The following is a 19632-nucleotide window of genomic DNA, read 5'->3' as shown; positions in this document are numbered from 1 at the left end:
CGCCATTCTCATTATCACCCAGCAGCTCTCCCCCTCTCCTCACATTTCTCACTTCACTGCAGAGTTCAAGGGACGGCCGTTGTTATTGAGTCAGGCGCTCAGAACCTTAAATCATTCCTCCTCTGTGTTGGGGAGAGATGGATAATGATGCATGTGAAGTATTTGAGATAAATATTATTGAATGTTTACTAAATAATAATAGGATGGCATAAAGATATGAGCGTAGGGATGTGAACTGATAAGAGGGTGTGAGAGACACTCCTTTACATGTTGTTGACATGTCAGCGGTGTAATGTTAATCAACAGTGCCATCTAGCACAACAAGACGTAAATTAATTTTCTCACTTTGACAAGCAGATGCAATTAATGTCTGCTCCTGCATTGTTTGTAAATGGAACATAATTTAGAAGCGTTTTGTAATCGACCTTCTTCTGGCAACACAAATGTTTACAAATGATCATCTCCAAGTCACAGTAACATACACCCTCACGCTGCACCGTCCCTGGTTTCGACATTCTCCGATCACTGAATAATTTATGATCATTAAATGTATTGAATTTTAGAAGATTTACAGACAAATTGGAAGACAGACCTGCAGCCTATTATAGCAGAGAGCCAAACAACCCTGTTTGCTGAGGAATAAAACATGAGCAGATTAATTATTGGTCAGTGGAGCCACAGGCTGCACACCTTCCCACAGCTCTCCTCATAATCCCCAGCCACTTGTTAGCACCAGGATGGCGGGGAAGTTGAGGTCATCAGAATTATTTATGAGCACCACTCATCACTGAGCTGTTTAATCATTTCACTTGGTTTCTGGTCTCAGATCAGGGCCTGCAATTAATTCCATAGCCAATTGCTGCTATGGAAATATTTATTCAATGTGAGAATGGAGATAAAATGATGATGCTTATGCTGCGTGGTGCATTTATTTAAATAAATCAACACAGTTTAACAGTGCTGCTCTCTGTTGTTATTAAGTCAATAAATTTTTTTAAGATGAATAAAGATAAATACATCCCTGCAGACATTTTAGAAGATTAACATGTAAATATAGTATTTGAGCACTAAAATGAAAGCAATGTGTAGTCAGGAGTGTTTCAAGGGATTATGGGGGCTGTGGGATGTGTAATGAGCCATTCTCTGGGGGCCCCTGTCACCTCGGGCCCCAGGCAATTTCTTTGTGAACTCATTTCAAAATGTTTTACATTTGATATTTCTTTAATGAGCCTTCATAGGCCTCAGTAGTGACACTGTGATTAATGTAAGTCACCACCTACACACATCACAGTCCATCAAAATGATGAAAAACCATATGTGCAGTTTTAAAAAGTCAGTGAGAATCATAAAAAAACAGTTTATGAAATTTTGAAAAAACATTTTGCTCTGAACTTTTAAGTCTCAAATTGCAGCAGGTTTATTATAAAGTTTGACTCTCTGGTATTTTCCTCTGAGAAAACCGAGAACTGTTTATCAGGTAGCAAGAGGGGAAATAGACTTTCAATTAGGGAGCTGTCACGTTTTTGTTTCCAGAAGAGGAGCTTGTTTTTGCTTAAAGCAGCTTGTTATTGCCTCTTCAAACTTCTTTCTCTCCTTTTCCTCCCTGTTCCCTTCATTCCTTCCCACCTTCCTTCCTCCCCTTTCTCCCCCTCTCTCCTGCAGTATGTTCCTCCAGACCTGTGTATTTGTAACTTTGTGCTGGAGCAGTCCCTGTCCGTGCGGGCCCTGCAGGAGATGCTGGCTAAGACTGGGCAGAACAGCGAAGGGGTGAGTGCCTGCCTCCCTCCCACTGATACACCCCCCCTTCACATCTCTCTGTCTTGTTCACACAAACACATTCAAACACTTGCACACACACAGTGCAGCGCAAACATCTGAGATCCAGCACAAGTACACTCAAGGTCCCCTCTATTTCTATGATTTTTAGATGTTCTATGATCTACGATGAGTAGGATGGAACTATGATACTTTCAGATGTTGGTTACAAAAAGCTGAAGAGGTATTTATGGCATTTGCTGAGTTAACTTGAAAGTCACAGGACTGGAAGAACAAATGCACTGAATCTATCTGAAGCAGCTTCTCAGTTCAAGAAGTGAAAACTGACCTGTCTGGAAATATTCATACTCATTTTTGGAGCCAGAAAAATCAAGGACGAGATGCTCACAGTAACTTTCATGTACCTGCTGGCTCTGATCTAGTCTCTGGCTCTTGGTCATGTTGGATGTCCCACTTTCCCAACTTGGAGAAAGAACATTCGAAGTACACATGAAAGAGCCATGAGACTGCAAAAATAGAATTTTCAAGTCAAAAAGTTTGAATTTAAAGACTAAAATATCAGATTTTTTTTTTGTTAGGCTTTTCATCACTTTGCAGATTTTGAAGTTGCCCAGTTTGAGGTCACCTCTGACAAGACAAATTCAAACTGTGTAAAAAGACACATTACATTTATACACATTCCATGAATGAAATAGGAGGAGGAAGAAGAACAATCTTATTATATTATTTATTGCCTCCACCTTTCATTAAAATAACTTTACAGATGATCTTTTCACAAATTAATTATACATTAATTAATACCCATCATCATCAACATAAGTATTACTCAACAAGTTCATATTCTTTTATTAGTTTTGAATAACATTTGAGCAACATCATCGAGATAATTCCACAGTTTTGCTCCATAAACAGAAATACACATCTGGTTTAATGTGGTGTGAACATCTGGACTTTTAAATTCTACTTCTTCGATTTGTGATAATGTTGTTGGATTCATTGCAGTAGCATTCAGGGCAAGCACACACCTTGTTATACCCAGGACACCAAGAACTGTTATTGAATTCTAAGTAGAAGCAGTTTCTTTTCATTCTCTGTAACAAGTTTCTGTTTTGCAAGAAAGGAGATCAGAGGGCTCTGATAATGAAAGGCTGTTGGTGGTCAAAGAAAGGGGAGAAATTATCTTCAAGTGCTCTTTTCATCTGTAGCCTCCTCTTTCTTCATCCTGCAATCTCTTGATTTATGCTTAACAGTTTGAGCCCCTTCCTTCCAGCTCCTCTCCAGCTCACAAGGCTTATTTATTAGAGCAGGTAAGTAATCTTTGATCAGGAAGATTCTCTGTAGTGCCACGTTCACGGCAACAGAGCCCTCCGGTAGGCGGCTATACGACTGCTCTGTAAACCCGGATCAGATGCTCACAATCACTCGTGCTGCTGTTCTCTCAAAGTAATGTGTCATTTAATCTCATCACCATACAGAGCCAAAGAGAGAGGTCAGTAGACTGTGTTTCCTCCTCATATGTTTTGGGAAAAACAAAGAGAAAACAGTGCTCGATTCTTAAATATACCCTGGGATTAAATTTGAAAGTACGAACCACCACATAGCAGAAATCGCTTCTTAGTAGTGTCATTTTTTTTCATCGCTGTTCCTCTTGGATACACATGGTCTGTGTTTACTTTGAGAGCATTGAGAGTTATTAGCGAATACTTCAGAGAGACCAGTGGTATTCTTGGAACAGAGTTGACGAAGCTGTAGTCGCATGAATCACTGTGCAGTACAGATGTAGCTACAGGAGAAACTCCAGCACACTGCATTACAATGCTGTTTGCAAGATGAACTGAGTAAGGAAAAAAAAAAAAAAAAACATGAATACAAGATAACCCAAATCGTGTGCTGTACCGGGTTGCTCCAACTACCGCTGTACTTCAATGCACAACATCGCCCTCTGGCACAGATGGTTCTTTAAGTGTCTTATTTTGTAAACCGCTTGGGTCCTCTCCACTGGAGAATCAGGCCCTGCATTGTTATTAGCCCTGGTAGCAGATTTGTCTTGTGCTCAATGGTGCAACATTGTTGGCTGGCCTTGGTTGGCAGGACAACATCATGTTGGCTAGAATACAAACTCACTGGTAGCAAGGTTAATAAATTACCCTCCTCTTCCTCTCTGCAGTAAAGGGCCCATTACGCTCTCTTGTTGCTATCAGATGTGTGTAATTGACTGACATACATCCCAATAACACATTCTTTTTGTTTGTATTTGTGTGTTGCTAGAGTGCCGACCATGAAAAATGGGTAGGTCCATCAGTTCACTCATCCATCATGTTGTCAGTGTGCATGACGGAAGTACTACTGACAGCCCAGCGGAGGGTTTTAACATTCGGCACTTTCACTTGAAGCGACGCCTATTTCTCGATTGTCATAAAAGCCGCAATCAGAGCTTGTACGGCCTTTAGTTTTAAGTGTACGACAGGCACTGCATTGGAGAGAGTTATTTCTCTAATAGCAATACAATTAAAACTTTCCATCTCACCGCATATTGTGCCAAATGAGGTTAAAAGGCATTTATTTCTGTCAGACTCCCTCAGATTAGTAAATTAAGTTTTTACCTCACACCAATAGCTCTACATATTCTCTTTCCCTCAGCTAGTCTGGGGACACTCTCGATACTCACTTTAAGTTATGACAAACTTGAAATAGACATCCATTGGTGCTGTCCCCTTGTGCACATGAAGTCAAATGTTTTGCCTGTCCTCTTTGAAGACTACTTTGTATGCAAGTGTCCAAGCATTTTCGAGTGATGCTGTCTGCTTCTTATCTGCTTTTTCAGAGCATTCACTATCCTTTTTTTTTGCTTTCAATGCAATAAAATACAAGCCTTAAAAAACAGCTTAAAATGTTTGTGCTGTAAAAACAAATGCATAGAATCACACATACAGGTGACAAATTAAAGGAAGAAAATGTGAATAAATGAAAAGAAACCTGATGAATGCAGTTGTCTTCACACAGATAAATAAAGAAATGTATTACTGGAATCCTTGAATAGAACAGAGTCACTGTTTTCAGAAACATCTGTTCAGACCTGGTGTTAACATCCATCCTGAGAGATCCGATCACAAGTGGAAGCTATGTCAGTTCACACCTGGCATTAGAATGCGTCCTCACTTCTCTGCTCAAAATTCAAATACACACGTACACAAAGGACGGCCTTGTTTCACCTTTAATTTATCACCTGTCTGCAAATATTCTCATACAATATTACTTACCAAAGGTCGTCATGAGCTCTCACAATGAATCTCATTTACTGAATCTAAATGAAAGGCATCTGGAAACCCACACATTGGCATAAAACTCACTTTGTGGTTTGAATGTGTTGCTCTGTTTTCTCTGGGTTTGGTCTCTAACAACAGTTAATCTTCAGGTTAGTGACACGAGGAGTGTCCACGTGCACTATATAGCGTTGAGCAAAGCTGTTGGAGGATGATATCTTTGCCTAATATGACTCAAGGCAACACACAAGACTGCATCCCCCCTCCCCATCTGTGACTTAAATGTTTCTTTTACAGTCGGTATTTAAATGTCTGCAATTGTCACACATCATGAGTAAAGAAAATGTGCTCTGTACCATTATCCAGATGATTTGAAAGACAGGGCATCGAGTATGTGTACATGAGAATCAATATATCAGATGGTACTTAGCAAATGAGTCTAGAAATCTTTTCCTAATGGCCTCATGGAACTGATTAGTGGGCTATTTTTCCACGTACTTGCCCCTCCATATAAGATAAGCTGCGGAAATGAAGTGAACGTTTAGCGAACTTACTTTGTCGTGGTTTGATGTAATGGCTCTGGCAACGACCAAGCAGACACGGCAGATTCCTGTAAAGCCAAGCAGGCACAAAAGTGATTGGTGTATAGAAGTGATTAAAACATAAGCCACCAAAATCATTCATGTGTTTGGAACTGTTGGATTTTCTTTTACAGGCTCATTTCAATTATGCTAAAGATATTAACAGAACTGAGGCCACGGGAATGAATAAGAATTCATTTGGACAGGTTGTGATGACTGGATTTTTGTTTTACCCCCTTAAAAAACGAATAAAACCACCATTAGTTGCAACAATATGTGTCAGAAATATGAGTTATAACTTAAATATGTCTAATCTGAACTCACAGAGAGGACACAAACAATGTTATATTCCACTAAACGTCAATAAACCCACTTAAATATCCCAATAAAGACGCTACTTATAACTGCAGAACTTGCCTGAGAATCGAAGCGTTTTTAAGTTTTCTTCAGGAATACAGTAATCCAGTGATAGTTGTCAGTACATCCATGTGTTCACAGTAAAGAGAAACCACTACGGGAGAATTCGGCGCTATTATTTATCCAAAATGTGAAACTAATACGCCATAAATCATTCTGACATGAGACACTCAGCTATCACGCTGCTAATTACGTTTGAAGAACTTGCCTGAGAATCGTCGCGTTTTTAAGTTGTCTTCTGTAACACAGTACTCCAGAGATAGTTGTCAGTACATCCATGGGTTCACAGCAAAGACAAAACACTACTGGTGAATTCGGCGTAGTTAATTTGCCAAAATGTAAAAAAAAAAAAACGCCATTAAACTTAATGTGTTTAGCTGCCAGCGTAACCAACCTCGTCCATATTACACTTCCGGTTTTTGTTTATACGGGTAAGTAAATAATTATAACATTGATTAAATACACTTTCAGACTTTGTCAAAAAAATATAACTGGTATTTTAATCAATTAAAAATTGTTCTATATTAATTAAATACCAATAAACAAAAACAGGAAGTATGATGGGCCATGGACTTTCGTGGGGAGTGGGAGGGTTCTAATCCTCACCGCTGATTGGGTCACAGCCTGTCAATCAAATGTTTGCCGCGCTGTTCGGTGCCCAGCAGGTGGCGGTACGTGCGTCGTGAAGTCGTAAATGGCCCCGCCAGGTCACCGAGAGAAGAAGACGGTGGCTCTCTTTAGCGCCTGTAGAGAAGAAGAGAAAGTTTGAGAGTCTGGAAACTTTTCAACAGGTAAAAATAAACTTTAAATGAAACTCTCAGCGAGTCACTGAGGTACGAGATGCTGAGGTCACACGTGGGAGGCTAACCGTTAGCTTCAGTGCTACAAAACACAAACCATTTAAAACAACAGGTGAACTCCACAGTTTGTTGTTTTGATGACTGAAAATCCTTTAAATGACGTTTATGAACGCTGCTTCTTCACTGTGCTCACATAATGTATAACCAATACATGGATATATACTGAAAACTGTTATTATACTGATATAGAACACACACATACTGTGATACATTAAAGTGAGTGTTTTATTGTGTAGCCTGAGGTTCTCAGAGTTGGACTTGAAGCTGAAGGTGTTTTGAAGCTGTAATGTTTTTACTGCTAAACCTAAACTATCACCATAGTTTTAATGGGCTCTGCATCTCTCTACGTCTCCAGCTGTGTGTACAGAAATACAAGACTTGAAGCAGACACGTCACCTTGAGTTACTTTCCTTTGGAGATAATTTAATGCTCAAGGCCACTTTCGAGACAGTTTGCTTACATTGGGATCAGTCAAAGCAGAAACTGTATTATTTAGCTAAATGTGCATAAACTAGCAACTTATTGTAGCTTCCACCCATTATTGAATAATCCTAATTATGTGGGAAAAATATCCTGCCCCCTGGTGGTCTACTTTTAAAAATATATACCTAACCTCAAATAAACAACTCAAGGATACCAGGAGCTGTATTAGATGTACTCGTAGTAATGCAAAATAGTATATTTTATTGACTCTACTCTGTTTAATGTCAGACCTCACGATGTGTGCTGGAATGCTGGTAAAGGGTTTAAAGTCGACTGTTTCCAATGGCACATGATTCATTTTGGTGTCTAGCTGTGACGAATCAGGAAATGTTGACTAATGAGCCTGTTGGATTTAAAACAAAATATGCACAAGGACATATTTGCACAAGGTTCTCTGTGTCTGTCTTTTTAACACAAACTCCAAGCTCTGTAGGACACAGTCTGCACAACGGCAGGAGCAACAAACCAAAGGTCACAGTTCCTGACAGTGATGTGTCAGCATGAGCGCAGGCCTGAAATACAGGCTGGCTCTCTCTCTCTCTCTCTGAACCCCCCCCCCCCCCCCCCCCCTCACTCCCAGCTGCTGCAGGATACTATTCCCATTTTTCTTTTGATTGAACGCTCAGTTTCCTTTTTTGTCTCTCTTATGTACACGCCATCTGGGAGAGAGAGAATTAGCTTAGAGTCATATTAAAGGGACAAGTGGGAATTCCATTTTGGTTAGTTGAATGTGACCCGACAAGCAAACACACAAATTAACACTGACAACTGTGCTACAAATAGGATATCGTCCATGTGTTGCTTTATGGATAAACACTGCACAGTGGTTAGCACTGTCCTTGTCTCGGGCTTTATTGCAGCTGTTTCTGTCAGAAGGTCGAATTTAGTTTGATATCAGGTAAACTGGAAACTCCAAATTAACTGTAGGCGACTGTTTATAGCCCATTAAGATAATAAAAAACATAGCAAGTGGAAAATGCAAAATCATTTATGGGCAACAGTATCAGGTTTGTGACTATTACGCTGCTGTTTTATTGTATCGTTTTTAACGTGAAATAAATTGAGATGAATAAAACCAAACGGAAAGTGTGTGCTGTAACGGTGAAGGTCTGGATGTCAGTGGTTATGGTATCCTTTCTTTTTTCCTTCTGCTGCTGCTAGAGGTTGATTAAACGGGTAAGTCAAATTTTCTTTATTCTTCCTCAGTCCTGAAGAAAAAGAACTCCTCTTCATTCTTGGTTGATCAACAACAACTTTCTCACATTTCCTCGGGCATTTTGCAACCGTACCTCACATTTATTCTTGTTTGTCACAAGAATGGGCAAGCTGTCTGATGAGTGTGGCCCTGTACGAGTTTGTGTTTGTTGGTTTGTTTGACTGTGAATGTAGTTTTTATTCATGTCTCCCACCCTCTTTTTTGTGTCTGTTGTATCCTTGCACTTGGAATGGTGATCCGAAATTAAACATACTTAATCCATTCAGCTCCGTGCCATGAACCTGATCTGGTGTGAAGGTGAAGGATGGACGTGATAATAAGCTATTATCTGTTTATTTCCTGGCAGGCAGGTCAGGGGGGCGGACACCGGACCCTGCTCTACGGCCATGCCATTCTCCTTCGCCACTCCTTCAGTGGTATGGTGAGTATCAACACGGCGGTGACACAAAATGACACAAGGAACTCATTATTATTTTCATATTACTGCTTCGCTGAACACTCGTTTATGTTTCACTCACCAGTACTTGACCTGTTTGAAGACGTCAAGGTCTCAGACGGACAAGCTGTCGTTCGATGTCGGACTACAAGAAGATTCAATAGGTACAGTTTAAGAAACAGGCACTTTACAGGGCTCACATGGCTTTTAGCTGTTTCTAATTGAATTCAGTCTCCTTGAATAGTCGTTTCCAGTCAACCTAACTTTGAGATGAAATCTATACCCTTGGGAAAAATACTGTAACAGTGTGTTTGCTTTGTGTGAACAGCAATCCTCCATTTGACATTTGAACTACAGGACATTTATCCATCACTACTCCTCCAGTCTTTCTCAGATGATGGATGTTTTTGCCCTTTAACACTTTAACGACAGAGAAGATGCAGGATTATCTAAAATGACGTTTATTATTGTGTTGGACGGTTGGATGTGATTAAATGCTGTTTTCCTCTTTTCTCAGTATTTTCCTGTGTTTGTGTCAATAGGAGAGGCCTGCTGGTGGACCATCCACCCTGCGTCCAAGCAGAGATCCGAGGGAGAGAAAGTCCGCATCGGAGACGACCTGATTCTTGTCAGCGTGTCAACAGAGAGATACCTGGTAGGTCACGTCCAAGCGCTTCTGATTGCAGTGCCCTTTTAAACTGTCATGTATCTGAGGAGAATATTTGGGTTGAGGCGTTCAGGGTCAAATAAAAAAATGTTTTACTTTATGTATTTAATCAGATCAACAAATACAGTGACTAAAAGAAGAAGAGATAATTCCCACTGTTAATCATAAATATGTCCTTCTCTATAATAGATACAAGAAAAGCTTATGAATATATGATATAATTCAGCTTTATCTAGAATTGAGAATAAAGCTGTTAATAGTGATTATTTCCAGCATAAAATGAGGAACATTTACTCTGCTTGAAAGTGAATCATTAACATAATGCTTCTTCAAAAAGTTGGTGGCGGTAATATCAACAGGGAAGCCTCTGTCTTAAACTCATCATTACAGCACAGAAACAAGATGCTGGATTAATTACAGCTCAAATAATTCCCATGAAATCAGCAGGCCTGTGTTCAGTCGCTTTCTTCCAGATAAAGGTTTTTCCCTCATTATTATTTCCTGCTCTGTGTTTCAGACAGTCTTAATACATCACATACCGCCTCTTGTTTTTGTCTCATCTCTCATTTCCCTTTCTCTGGTTCCCTTTGTTTTTGTCTCTGCCAACTGTTTTCATGTCAGAATAAAATTGTCTGCCTCTAAACTAGGAAATGGATTTCACAATGTAAGAAGAGATATTTCACCTATCTGCTTTGGTTCACCGCCTGCCTCAAAAGGGCACTTTAGAAAGTTTCATAGCTGTCGGATAGCTCTGATGCCCCGTCTCCTTCCAGCCGACTTCAGAGTGACAAGGCAATTCAAGGGGAAAGTTTCAAACTTTTCACGGCTATCTTTAATGGAAATGTGATTACCTGTAAAGCCCTCCTCTGCAGAATCTTTTTCAAAAATGATTTTAAGGGAAGGCATCCTTCTGACTGATTAGAATTAATGCTGACTCCTTTATGCAGAGCTTTACACGCGGCCTCAATTAACTTACTTGGTAAAGAAAGAGTGGGGAGGGATTTCAAGAGGGAGATGGAGAGACAGAGAAATGGCAGAAAGGAAGAACAGACATAGGAGGAGTGAGGAGCGCTGGCTTCTAGCGGCTGCCCCGGCCCTTCAGGGAGGGAAATGTCCAATTAAAGCAAAACTGGCAAAGGGCCAGACTTAGTTCTCCTCCGATGGGAAATTTCACCTGATTTGCCCCTGACAGAGACTCACCATTTGAAGAATGGGACGCATACGTTCAGGAAAATCCGTGCTCCATTACTATGAACAATCGAGAGTTTGTGATGCGGTCTTTACGGGACATAAGCGTTTATGACTTTGTGACTTTCAGCCCAGTGAGGCTGAACTGTTTCAGCAGTTTACCCACGTCATTCAAGTCTGGTACCTCAACGTGAGGACAATTAAAAAGAAACGTGTAAGGCTGATCTAGTGCACAAAATAATCCACGCAATGGTTTTCCCATGTTTTCATGCACAACACACCAGGACAGATGAATAAAACAACACGTGGATGGTTGTAGTTTTAGCTCTCATGAGGATATACCAGGATCATTTTGAGCCAGTAGTTGATTCTGAATTTTGTCTGAAGGGAAACTGGAGCCGCTCCAAGTCATTCCTGGAAGGAATTATTGTAATTAACTGGACTTTGCTGCAAAGAGAAACACTGATGCAGCAGTGGTTTTTTAAATCCACAGTGACACAACACTGCGGCTCCAGAGGAGGTTTAATCTCTTTTTAAATTCCCAACTCTGGGACAACACTCTCTCCTCTGTGCAGAATTCTCAATGTTTCCCCGTTGTGAAATAAAACGGCTTTACTGACAGTCTCCACCCTTGTGTCTTGAGTCCTGTCTAACCTGCTTCTCTCTTGCAGCACCTCTCTATCTCCAATGGCAACATCCAGGTGGATGCCTCCTTCATGCAAACTCTGTGGAACATCCAACCCACCTGCTCTTCAAGCAACGTGGCTGTAGGCAAGTTCATGACAACGGCAGTGAAAGCAGCATCTGCCACAACAACTATCTCTTTACATTTAAATACATTTTTTGGAATAATATGACTTTCTTATTTATCTCATATTCCTATTTCGTTTTTGTCCCGTTAGGGTATTTGACTGGTGGACATGTGATGCGTCTTTGTCACGGACATGATGAAAGCTTGACCATCCCTGGAGCAGACAAGAACGAGGAGGAGCAGAGGTTAGTGAATAATTGCTGAAGCTCAGGTGTTCAACTAAATTTAGCTCTTAACTCGTTTTGCAACGACAGAGTCACAAGTATTCGAGGGGGATGATAAATGAGAAACACTTCTCTGCTGCAACTGTCACGGCCCAAGTGCTGTTCAAGTGCTGATTAAGGTACTTGTAAGAGTAAAACTGCATATTGGCAAAAATATGAAGCTCATAGCTCCTTTGTATGAATGCATTTAACAGTGTGAGGAGACGTAGTGCTATTATTCGATTTTCAAAAGGTCTATTAAGTGTCTCCCTCTGGTTGAAAGGTTATTCAGACAGGTTTTTAAGTTTTCTGTTCTGCTTTAAGATTGGGGGGAAAAAAATGTTCTGGGTGTGTTTTGGACAAGAATTAAACTTCTCCAGTCGACAAGACAATTAGCTATAAAACTAAATCTTTACCAAATTGTTGTGAGGCTGAATCAACACTATCGATATTCCCTGTGCCATGAGTGCAGCGGGAGCAGGAACTCCTCAAATTATTTTATTCCCACTGTGATTTGAAAGATTCAGGAATAACAGGAAACCCCCCCGACCTGTCACTTTGCTTCCAGGATAGTCAACTATGAGGCGGGTAAGGGAGCGTCAAGGGCCCGCTCACTGTGGAGACTGGAGCCTCTGAGGATCAGGTGAGATCAGACGCAAAACCATACACACAAAACACACAAATCATACAAAACAATCTACAACCCTGGCATAGATTTCTCACAGAACTGAATTGGATCTGTAAATGAAAAACACAGGTTTGTTTCTTTTAAGTATGTCACAGCTACTGTCGTGTAGGTTTTTATACAAACCTCTCATCCCTCTGTTCTGAGCTGTCCCCGCCAATTAGTCAGCAGAGTCCTGCAGAAAGTGAGGGTCTGTTTACTGTCCCTTTCAATCTACGTCTCCCTCTGTGTCTATCACCGTCCCTCTTCTTCCTCTCCTTCCTTTTTTATTAACTGGTCTCCCACGCAGTCCCCCCCCCACCCCCCTCTGCACCCTGCCTGTCACAGTCTGTCTGAACACCTCCAAACGGCGCAGGTGTATCTATTAAGGCAGATTTTCTCCTATTCTCCAGAGGGAGGAATTTTAAACAGTGTTTTCTGCACTGCATCACACGTGCACAGAAACCTAAACTGCACTGACAGTCTGAGAGCAGTTATGTCGGCTGGTTACCTGATATACAAGAGAACATGTTATTTGGCCATTAATTAAACTACACAGCCCTCAGGCAAGGGCTGGATACTGTGTAATATAATAATAATAAATATAGTAAATAAAGTGGAGATGAAAATTGTTTAATATATTATGAGAAGAATTATAATCCATTGTTAAAAAGTATTTGTATCTCATTTTATATCAAAATGTATGCTAATTAATCTGAATTAATTAATTTCTGATCAAGTAAGCAAGAATAAAAACTTGGCAAGACATTTGATGCCAGATTTTAAGCGTTTATCCGGATACCTGGCCGTGTTCCCGAGCAGCTCTTTCTCAGAGTTTGTAGTGTTACACAACCGGTGTTGTAAGAGTATGACAACAGTTCTCTGTGTCCAGCTGGAGCGGTAGCCACATTCGGTGGGGCCAGGCCTTCAGACTACGTCACCTCTCCACTGGCCATTACCTGGCTCTGACCGAGGACCGTGGACTGGTCCTGCAAGACAGGGTGAAGTCCGATACCAAGTCCACTGCGTTCTGCTTCAGGGCTTCCAAGGTCAGTGCCCCCCATTCCTGAACCAACCAATAGTTCAATTATTGTATTTTTACCACCAGCTTTACGAAATCATCAAGAAAGGCAGCTCTACCATCTAAATAGTGGTCTGGGTGTTAATGTTAATATAAGGTCTTAGTCAGCCCACCTCATTAAAATAGGATTCAAAATGTCTTGCCCTGTATACTCCATCAAAGACTCCAGAGAAGAGTCTGTAAGCTTTCAATCAGCCCCTGGCTCGCCACAATAAAATGACCTTCTCACAGCTGCTGAGTAGACAGCTGGAGCAAACTTTCTCATTGTCCACTGGCCTTTACAGTGTTGAAGTCATTTTCAGTTATAGGAAGTCAAGTCAAAGTATTATGAGTTTCCCTGTAATGGGGTATTTTCATATTTTCAGAATCCTATTCCTTCATTTGCTTTTTGCTCATTTCTTTCCCTCTATCACCCATCCTTTTTATTCCACTTTTTATTTTGAGCTGGAAGGAAAACATGATTCACTGGAAATCCAAACTGGAAATAGGTGTTTAACTGCTGCTGAGATTCATTGGGTTTATTGGTAAATTGTGCAGTTTCAATACACAAGATGATGGATCACAATTAGATTTTTTTGCTGTCGCATTTGATCTAATGACTCTGACCCTGCATCTTCCTTTTATATATTATTTTAAATAAGAGCCTATAATTGGATCTTGAATCCTCATATAATATGCTAATGCCTTAATGTTTACTTTTTTTATGGACGGTAGGCATCATTAATAGTTGATTTACTGTCTGTTGCATAAATGAACCAATGCAATTATTATCCTGTCAGGCTACAGCCACATAAACAGCACAATGGCATGAGTCACCTTCACTGAGCACCATTGTGTCCCTGCACATATCCTGCTATCTGCAGTAGGTAGAGTATAAAATCCTCCTGAGTGCTGTCCACTTCTGGGGCTTTAATTTTCCCGACCCATCCCACGCCTGACAACAAAGTGTAATTGCCCTCAGTAATCTTTACTCCTGAAGGACCAGCGACTCTTTAATGTTATTATCCCCCTGGTGTATAATGCAAGGGGAATATAGCGATCAAGGACGTCGGAAGAATATTCTTGTGATATGTCCGTCCGTAATAATTTAATTTCAGGAGGAAAAATTAAATAAAATAAAAATAAACTCCCTGTTTTAGTTAAAAACTCTCTCCTTCCATCCACAGTGCACACAACCCAGTCAGTTTCTGTATCCACAAAGGTCAATGCTTTGCCATGTTGAACATTCCCGTTAATATGTTCCCCACTACTTCCTGTCAACTACAATCAGCTGCATCGCTCCATCACTGCTGAGCCAGAAGTGTAGCTGGGGTAATGAGGCAAGCGGCTACCTCCCTGCAGACCAATGAATGCACTCTCCTCAACCTGCCTCGCTGATTAAAATCTAATCACTATATATCTTCATTTGTCTTTTTCTTTTTTTTTTCACTCCTGTGTGTTTGTTTATTTGCTTCCTTTCTCTTGTGTTTTCATTAATGTGCGTATGTGCATCTCAACGTGACGCTGTAGGAAAAGGGGGACTCGGGCCCGAAGAGGGACATCGAAGGGATGGGTGTTCCAGAGATAAAGTACGGGGACTCTGTTTGCTTCATCATGCACGTGCAGACAGGACTGTGGCTGTCTTACCTGGCACCTGACGCCAAATCGTCTCGCCTAGGACCCCTGAAGAGACGGGTAAATACGAATGAACTCCACTTATAAAAGTCAAATTTTAATAATAAAAATTATTTAGGAGCTTGCATTTACTGAAATATTCACATACACATAAAAAGAGTTTTCCACTCAGCCATCACAAGCAGTATCTTTTTTTAAACCTTTTTTTTAAACCCTTTTAAACACCTGCCCCACCCAGACAAATGTATATATTTATATTTCCTATAGTACCCATCTACCTCCTCTGGACAGTCTCCTGTCTCTCGACACCTACCTATCCTTTATTAATTTAAATGTGATTATGGGCCTCGTGAAGGGCGACAGTTAGTTTTGGGTGAGACGTTGGGGGATTAGGGCGACAAATGAACGCTGCTCATTGCTGGGCATGCCTCCAAGGACATCGAACGCCACCTCATGCTGGTGCCAGACTGTTCCTGCAGCCTTGGGGATGTGCCAATGCACCTGACATGTTGGAGGTGATACTTAGTCTACACTTAAATCCTCTAGCTGCCCTCCCTCTTTTTGATTATGCTGCCTGATTAGAGTGAGTCAGGTTTCATTGAGCTGTGGTGGTAGACACCCAAGCTGCCGGCCACTCACTCCTCACATTTACCCATAACAAACTTGTGTGGTTCCTTTTGTAATTGTGAAATGTGTGTTTTTGTTCCCTGGTTCAGGCCTGCCTACATTCTGAGGGCCACATGGACGATGGGCTGATCCTGCAGCGCTGTCAGCATGAGGAGTTTCGTGCCGCTCGCATCATCCGCAACACCACATTTCTCTTCGTCAACTTCATCAAGTAATGACAGGGTTACAAAGAACTCATTAATGGTTCCTCGGTCTCAAGTTTTGCAGCGTCTTCCTCTTGATCTTCCTCGTCTTTCTCTCCAGGGCTTTGGACAGCACCGCTAACGGCGAGTCCATGGCGGTGGCTGGGTACGTCGAAGAGGTGCTGCAGACGCTGAACGATCTGATCGAGTACTTCAAACAGCCCGACTTGGAGTTGGAGCATGAGGAGAAACAGTGTCTCCTCCGTTCGCTCATCAAGCGTCAGGACCTCTTCAAAGAGGAGGTGAGAGTGGATGAAGTGGAGGCATCGTGCACGTGGAATTTGAAGTTGCTATATTTCTAGACAGACTAAAAGTAATTCAATAAACTTGGAGCGTGTTGTGGAACATTTAATCCATTTAAATCTTTGTTTCCTACATTGCCTTCAATTTCTTTAACCAGTTACTAAGATTTCTTAACCATTGCTTTTTTTTTCAGGGAATGCTCGCCCTCTTGTCCAAATGCATTGACAGAATGAACCTGTACAACAGTGCTGCACACTTTGGAGAGATGGCTGGCGAGGAGGCGGGCGCTGCTTGGAAGGACATTCTCAACCTTCTCTATGAGCTCTTGGGTAAGCGGGCCTGAGCTATGGATCACATCAAATATCCACATCTTCTGTCAGCACTCTCAGCTGCTGACCCTGGGCAGATATGTAATATTAATCTTCTTTTAGTGTCTTCACTGAATCCTCCTCCTCTCGTTTCACTTCACACTCTGCACTTCTTATCTCGCCTGTTTTCCTGTCCTCCCTGTTTTGTTTCTCATCCATAAACTTCCTCCAGTCCTCTTGTCCTCTGTCCTTCACAGCTGGGGGCGGTCTTTATGTGACATTTATGTTACGACAGCCATGGTTGACCTTGTGTTTTTTCATTACACAGATTGGGTAAAATCTTTGCCAAATTTCTTTAAATTTCAACTGATTAGATTTTATTTGTCAAAGGCTGAGGTCACAAAATATTTTGGTCATTTTCGAAGACTACAACTTAGGAACAGAAGAGGAGATTGTGACCATATCACCTGCAACTTGACTGCTAGGTGGAGGCCGCATACTGTATAAAAAGATGGACGACATGGCAGCTCCCAAAAAGTGAAGTCAGTGTGTCTCAGTCACGCCCTGGTTGCCAGCTGCAGTACAGGTCATAAATCCTATCTCTCTCATTTAAGCAGATGAGGCCCATTACTCATCAAATCCATTTTTCTGTAAGATGGTTTATTTCATTTTAGGTTTTCATTATTTATTTGATTCTAATAAAACAGATTGAAATGTTGTGACTGACAGCTGAGACTGTCTCTTGATTGATTGAGTGTTAATTGGCGATACGTTGATACCGTGGCTCTATCCCCCGATCACTACTGCGCAGAATCCATATTTTTGCCTCATGTCTGGATCGTGAAAGGAAGAGGAGAAGTGACTCAGTCTGTGGTGGAGGTGAACAACCAGGATGTTGTAATTGTAGTTATTATGTGTGACAAGGTAGTGGAGAGGGAAGCAAAGCCAGAGCAGCTCTTGTATCCTTCTCGTACAATCTGCCCTGCCTTTCGTCTTGTTTACACCCTTCTCCGAGAGCAATGTGGACACATTACAAAGCATGCAGCTGACTGTTTGAAGTAATGTTTGCGTCATTACCAAAATGCCAGCCATCAAAGGTGCTGGCATTATCCCGTTCTCTCAGGGCCTGTGTTGAGTCATGAATACTAAAGCTGTGACCCTGAAAAGTTTCATTTCAGACAACTTTTTCTTGGGTAGTTTGTTTTGCTGTCATTGGAGCTCTATCATCAACAGCTTTCCCTCGGCTCACCTTGGCTGCCCTTATATTCATCATTACCTCCCCAGCATGGACTCCCCACATGCACACACATTACGCTCAAAAGCCACAAATACACTCTTTGGAGCACACGCTCACCTACCCTACAGAGGGGTCACCCCCAAGGATGCAGAGGCAGTTTTTTATGGATCAGGTCATTTAGGAGCGTTGGATAACTGTATTTTATCAGAGATTCATTCAGACAAAAATCAATCAAGACAACGGTCTCAAGTGCAATGATTTCACATCTAACCTCACCCCTGGGTGTGATTAGACGTCACAAGGTCCTGTAGTAAAACTGTTTAAATACATTTTGTAGAAATTGCAGATATTACATCAGCATATTTTTTAAATTTAAATTTGAATGTGAAAAAAAAAGCATGTTTCTGTTAAAAAGTTACATCGTCTATCACATCAGACAATAATGTTCGGATAATTTACAGTCTGTCGTCTCCACAGCATCAGTTTCTCCTCACTGACTTTTTAATTTTACATTCACATCGTTCACGACGAGTGAACACCCTTGCCCTTGTCTTGTGGTGTGGCTCTACCCATGAGTCCGTATTGAGCTCTCCTGAAAGAGCAGAATTAAAAGAGATTAGACGCCCATCAGTATTCCTTTGGCACAAAGTGCTGTTAAATTGTTTCGTGAGCATTATCACTCTAGTGTCTCTGAATTCTAATGGTGACAAATGAGACATTTAAGTATTAAGGATTCTTCTTAATGTCACTGCGATGGAGGGGAAAGGGAACAAGGGGAGCACAGAGCTCCTGACTTCACTTGAGCTTCAGAGCTTTTCATTAAAAAAATGTCGGGTGGTTCCAGAGATTTAATGAGTTTTAATATTCACCTGTGGGCCGATGTCCGACCATGACTCTATGTTCACAGGAAAAATGATGGACTATTTTTCATTTAAAGTGTTTGCAACATCCCTTCTTCTACCTGTCAGCTCCCTGGATCTACATCTTCACCTTTAACCGTATCATTCATGTCACAGCTGAGCATCGTTTGCTTTTTCTTTAAACCTTGTTAAAACGTTATCCTTTGTGCAGCCTCACTGATTCGTGGGAACAGAAACAACTGCACCCAGTTTTCCCGCAACTTGGACTGGTTGGTCAGCAAACTGGAGAGACTGGAATCTTCATCAGGTAACAAAGAAAAGAGGGATTTCTGATCTTCTGTCAATAGCGCGTCAGATAATTGCTCGGAGATTACTTTACATTTGTCCTGATATTAAATATTTTGGGTGACCTGTTAGGGATCCTGGAAGTCCTCCACTGCATCTTGGTAGAAAGCCCAGAGGCTCTGAACATCATCCAGAGAGGGCACATTAAATCCATCATCTCTTTGCTCTACAAGCATGGACGCAACCACAAGGTGTGTAGATATACGAGCACAAACTGCAGCTTAAGCATTTCCATGTTGGGGTTTCAGACTAATGATAAACAACAAAAATGTCTGACACACTTTTTTATCTCGTCCTCCTCTTCTCTCTCTCTCAGATTCTCGATGTGTTGTGCTCACTCTGTGTTTGTAATGGGGTGGCAGTGAGAGCCAATCAGAATCTGATCTGTGACAACCTTCTCCCCAAAAGGGACCTGCTTCTTCAGACCCGACTGGTCAACGATGTTCAGAGGTAAAGAAACAGAAAATTGTTGATTTCTCTTGATGATTTCATTCATTGAAATATGTAAGA

General features: G+C 41.3%; 1 protein-coding gene across 9 annotated transcripts in view; it reads left to right on the top strand.

Moving 5' to 3' along the window:
* ryr3 (ryanodine receptor 3) overlaps positions 1-19632 on the top strand; it is an 87882-nt gene that overhangs the window by 16964 nt on the left and 51286 nt on the right. For 4 of the 9 annotated variants that reach the window (XM_069514862.1, XM_069514866.1, XM_069514863.1 and 1 more), the window contains exons 3-18: positions 1663-1767; positions 4045-4065; positions 8943-9017; positions 9118-9196; positions 9575-9687; positions 11559-11658; positions 11790-11883; positions 12470-12544; positions 13458-13614; positions 15156-15320; positions 15977-16098; positions 16191-16371; positions 16566-16701; positions 18989-19084; positions 19195-19313; positions 19439-19572. In XM_069514862.1, coding sequence (XP_069370963.1) covers positions 1663-1767; positions 4045-4065; positions 8943-9017; positions 9118-9196; positions 9575-9687; positions 11559-11658; positions 11790-11883; positions 12470-12544; positions 13458-13614; positions 15156-15320; positions 15977-16098; positions 16191-16371; positions 16566-16701; positions 18989-19084; positions 19195-19313; positions 19439-19572 — 1772 coding nt within the window. Of the gene's footprint in view, positions 1-1662; positions 1768-4044; positions 4066-8541; positions 8557-8942; positions 9018-9117; positions 9197-9574; positions 9688-11558; positions 11659-11789; positions 11884-12469; positions 12545-13457; positions 13615-15155; positions 15321-15976; positions 16099-16190; positions 16372-16565; positions 16702-18988; positions 19085-19194; positions 19314-19438; positions 19573-19632 lie in introns of all 9 variants that reach the window. The other 5 variants (XM_069514867.1, XM_069514870.1, XM_069514871.1 and 2 more) reach the window with 2 other exon arrangements.

The sequence above is a fragment of the Paralichthys olivaceus genome, chromosome 19, assembly GCF_024713975.1.
Source record: "Paralichthys olivaceus isolate ysfri-2021 chromosome 19, ASM2471397v2, whole genome shotgun sequence".
Lineage (NCBI taxonomy): Eukaryota > Metazoa > Chordata > Actinopteri > Pleuronectiformes > Paralichthyidae > Paralichthys > Paralichthys olivaceus.
The sequence above is the reverse complement of the archived record's forward strand: the minus strand, read 5'-3'. Positions and strand labels throughout refer to the sequence as shown.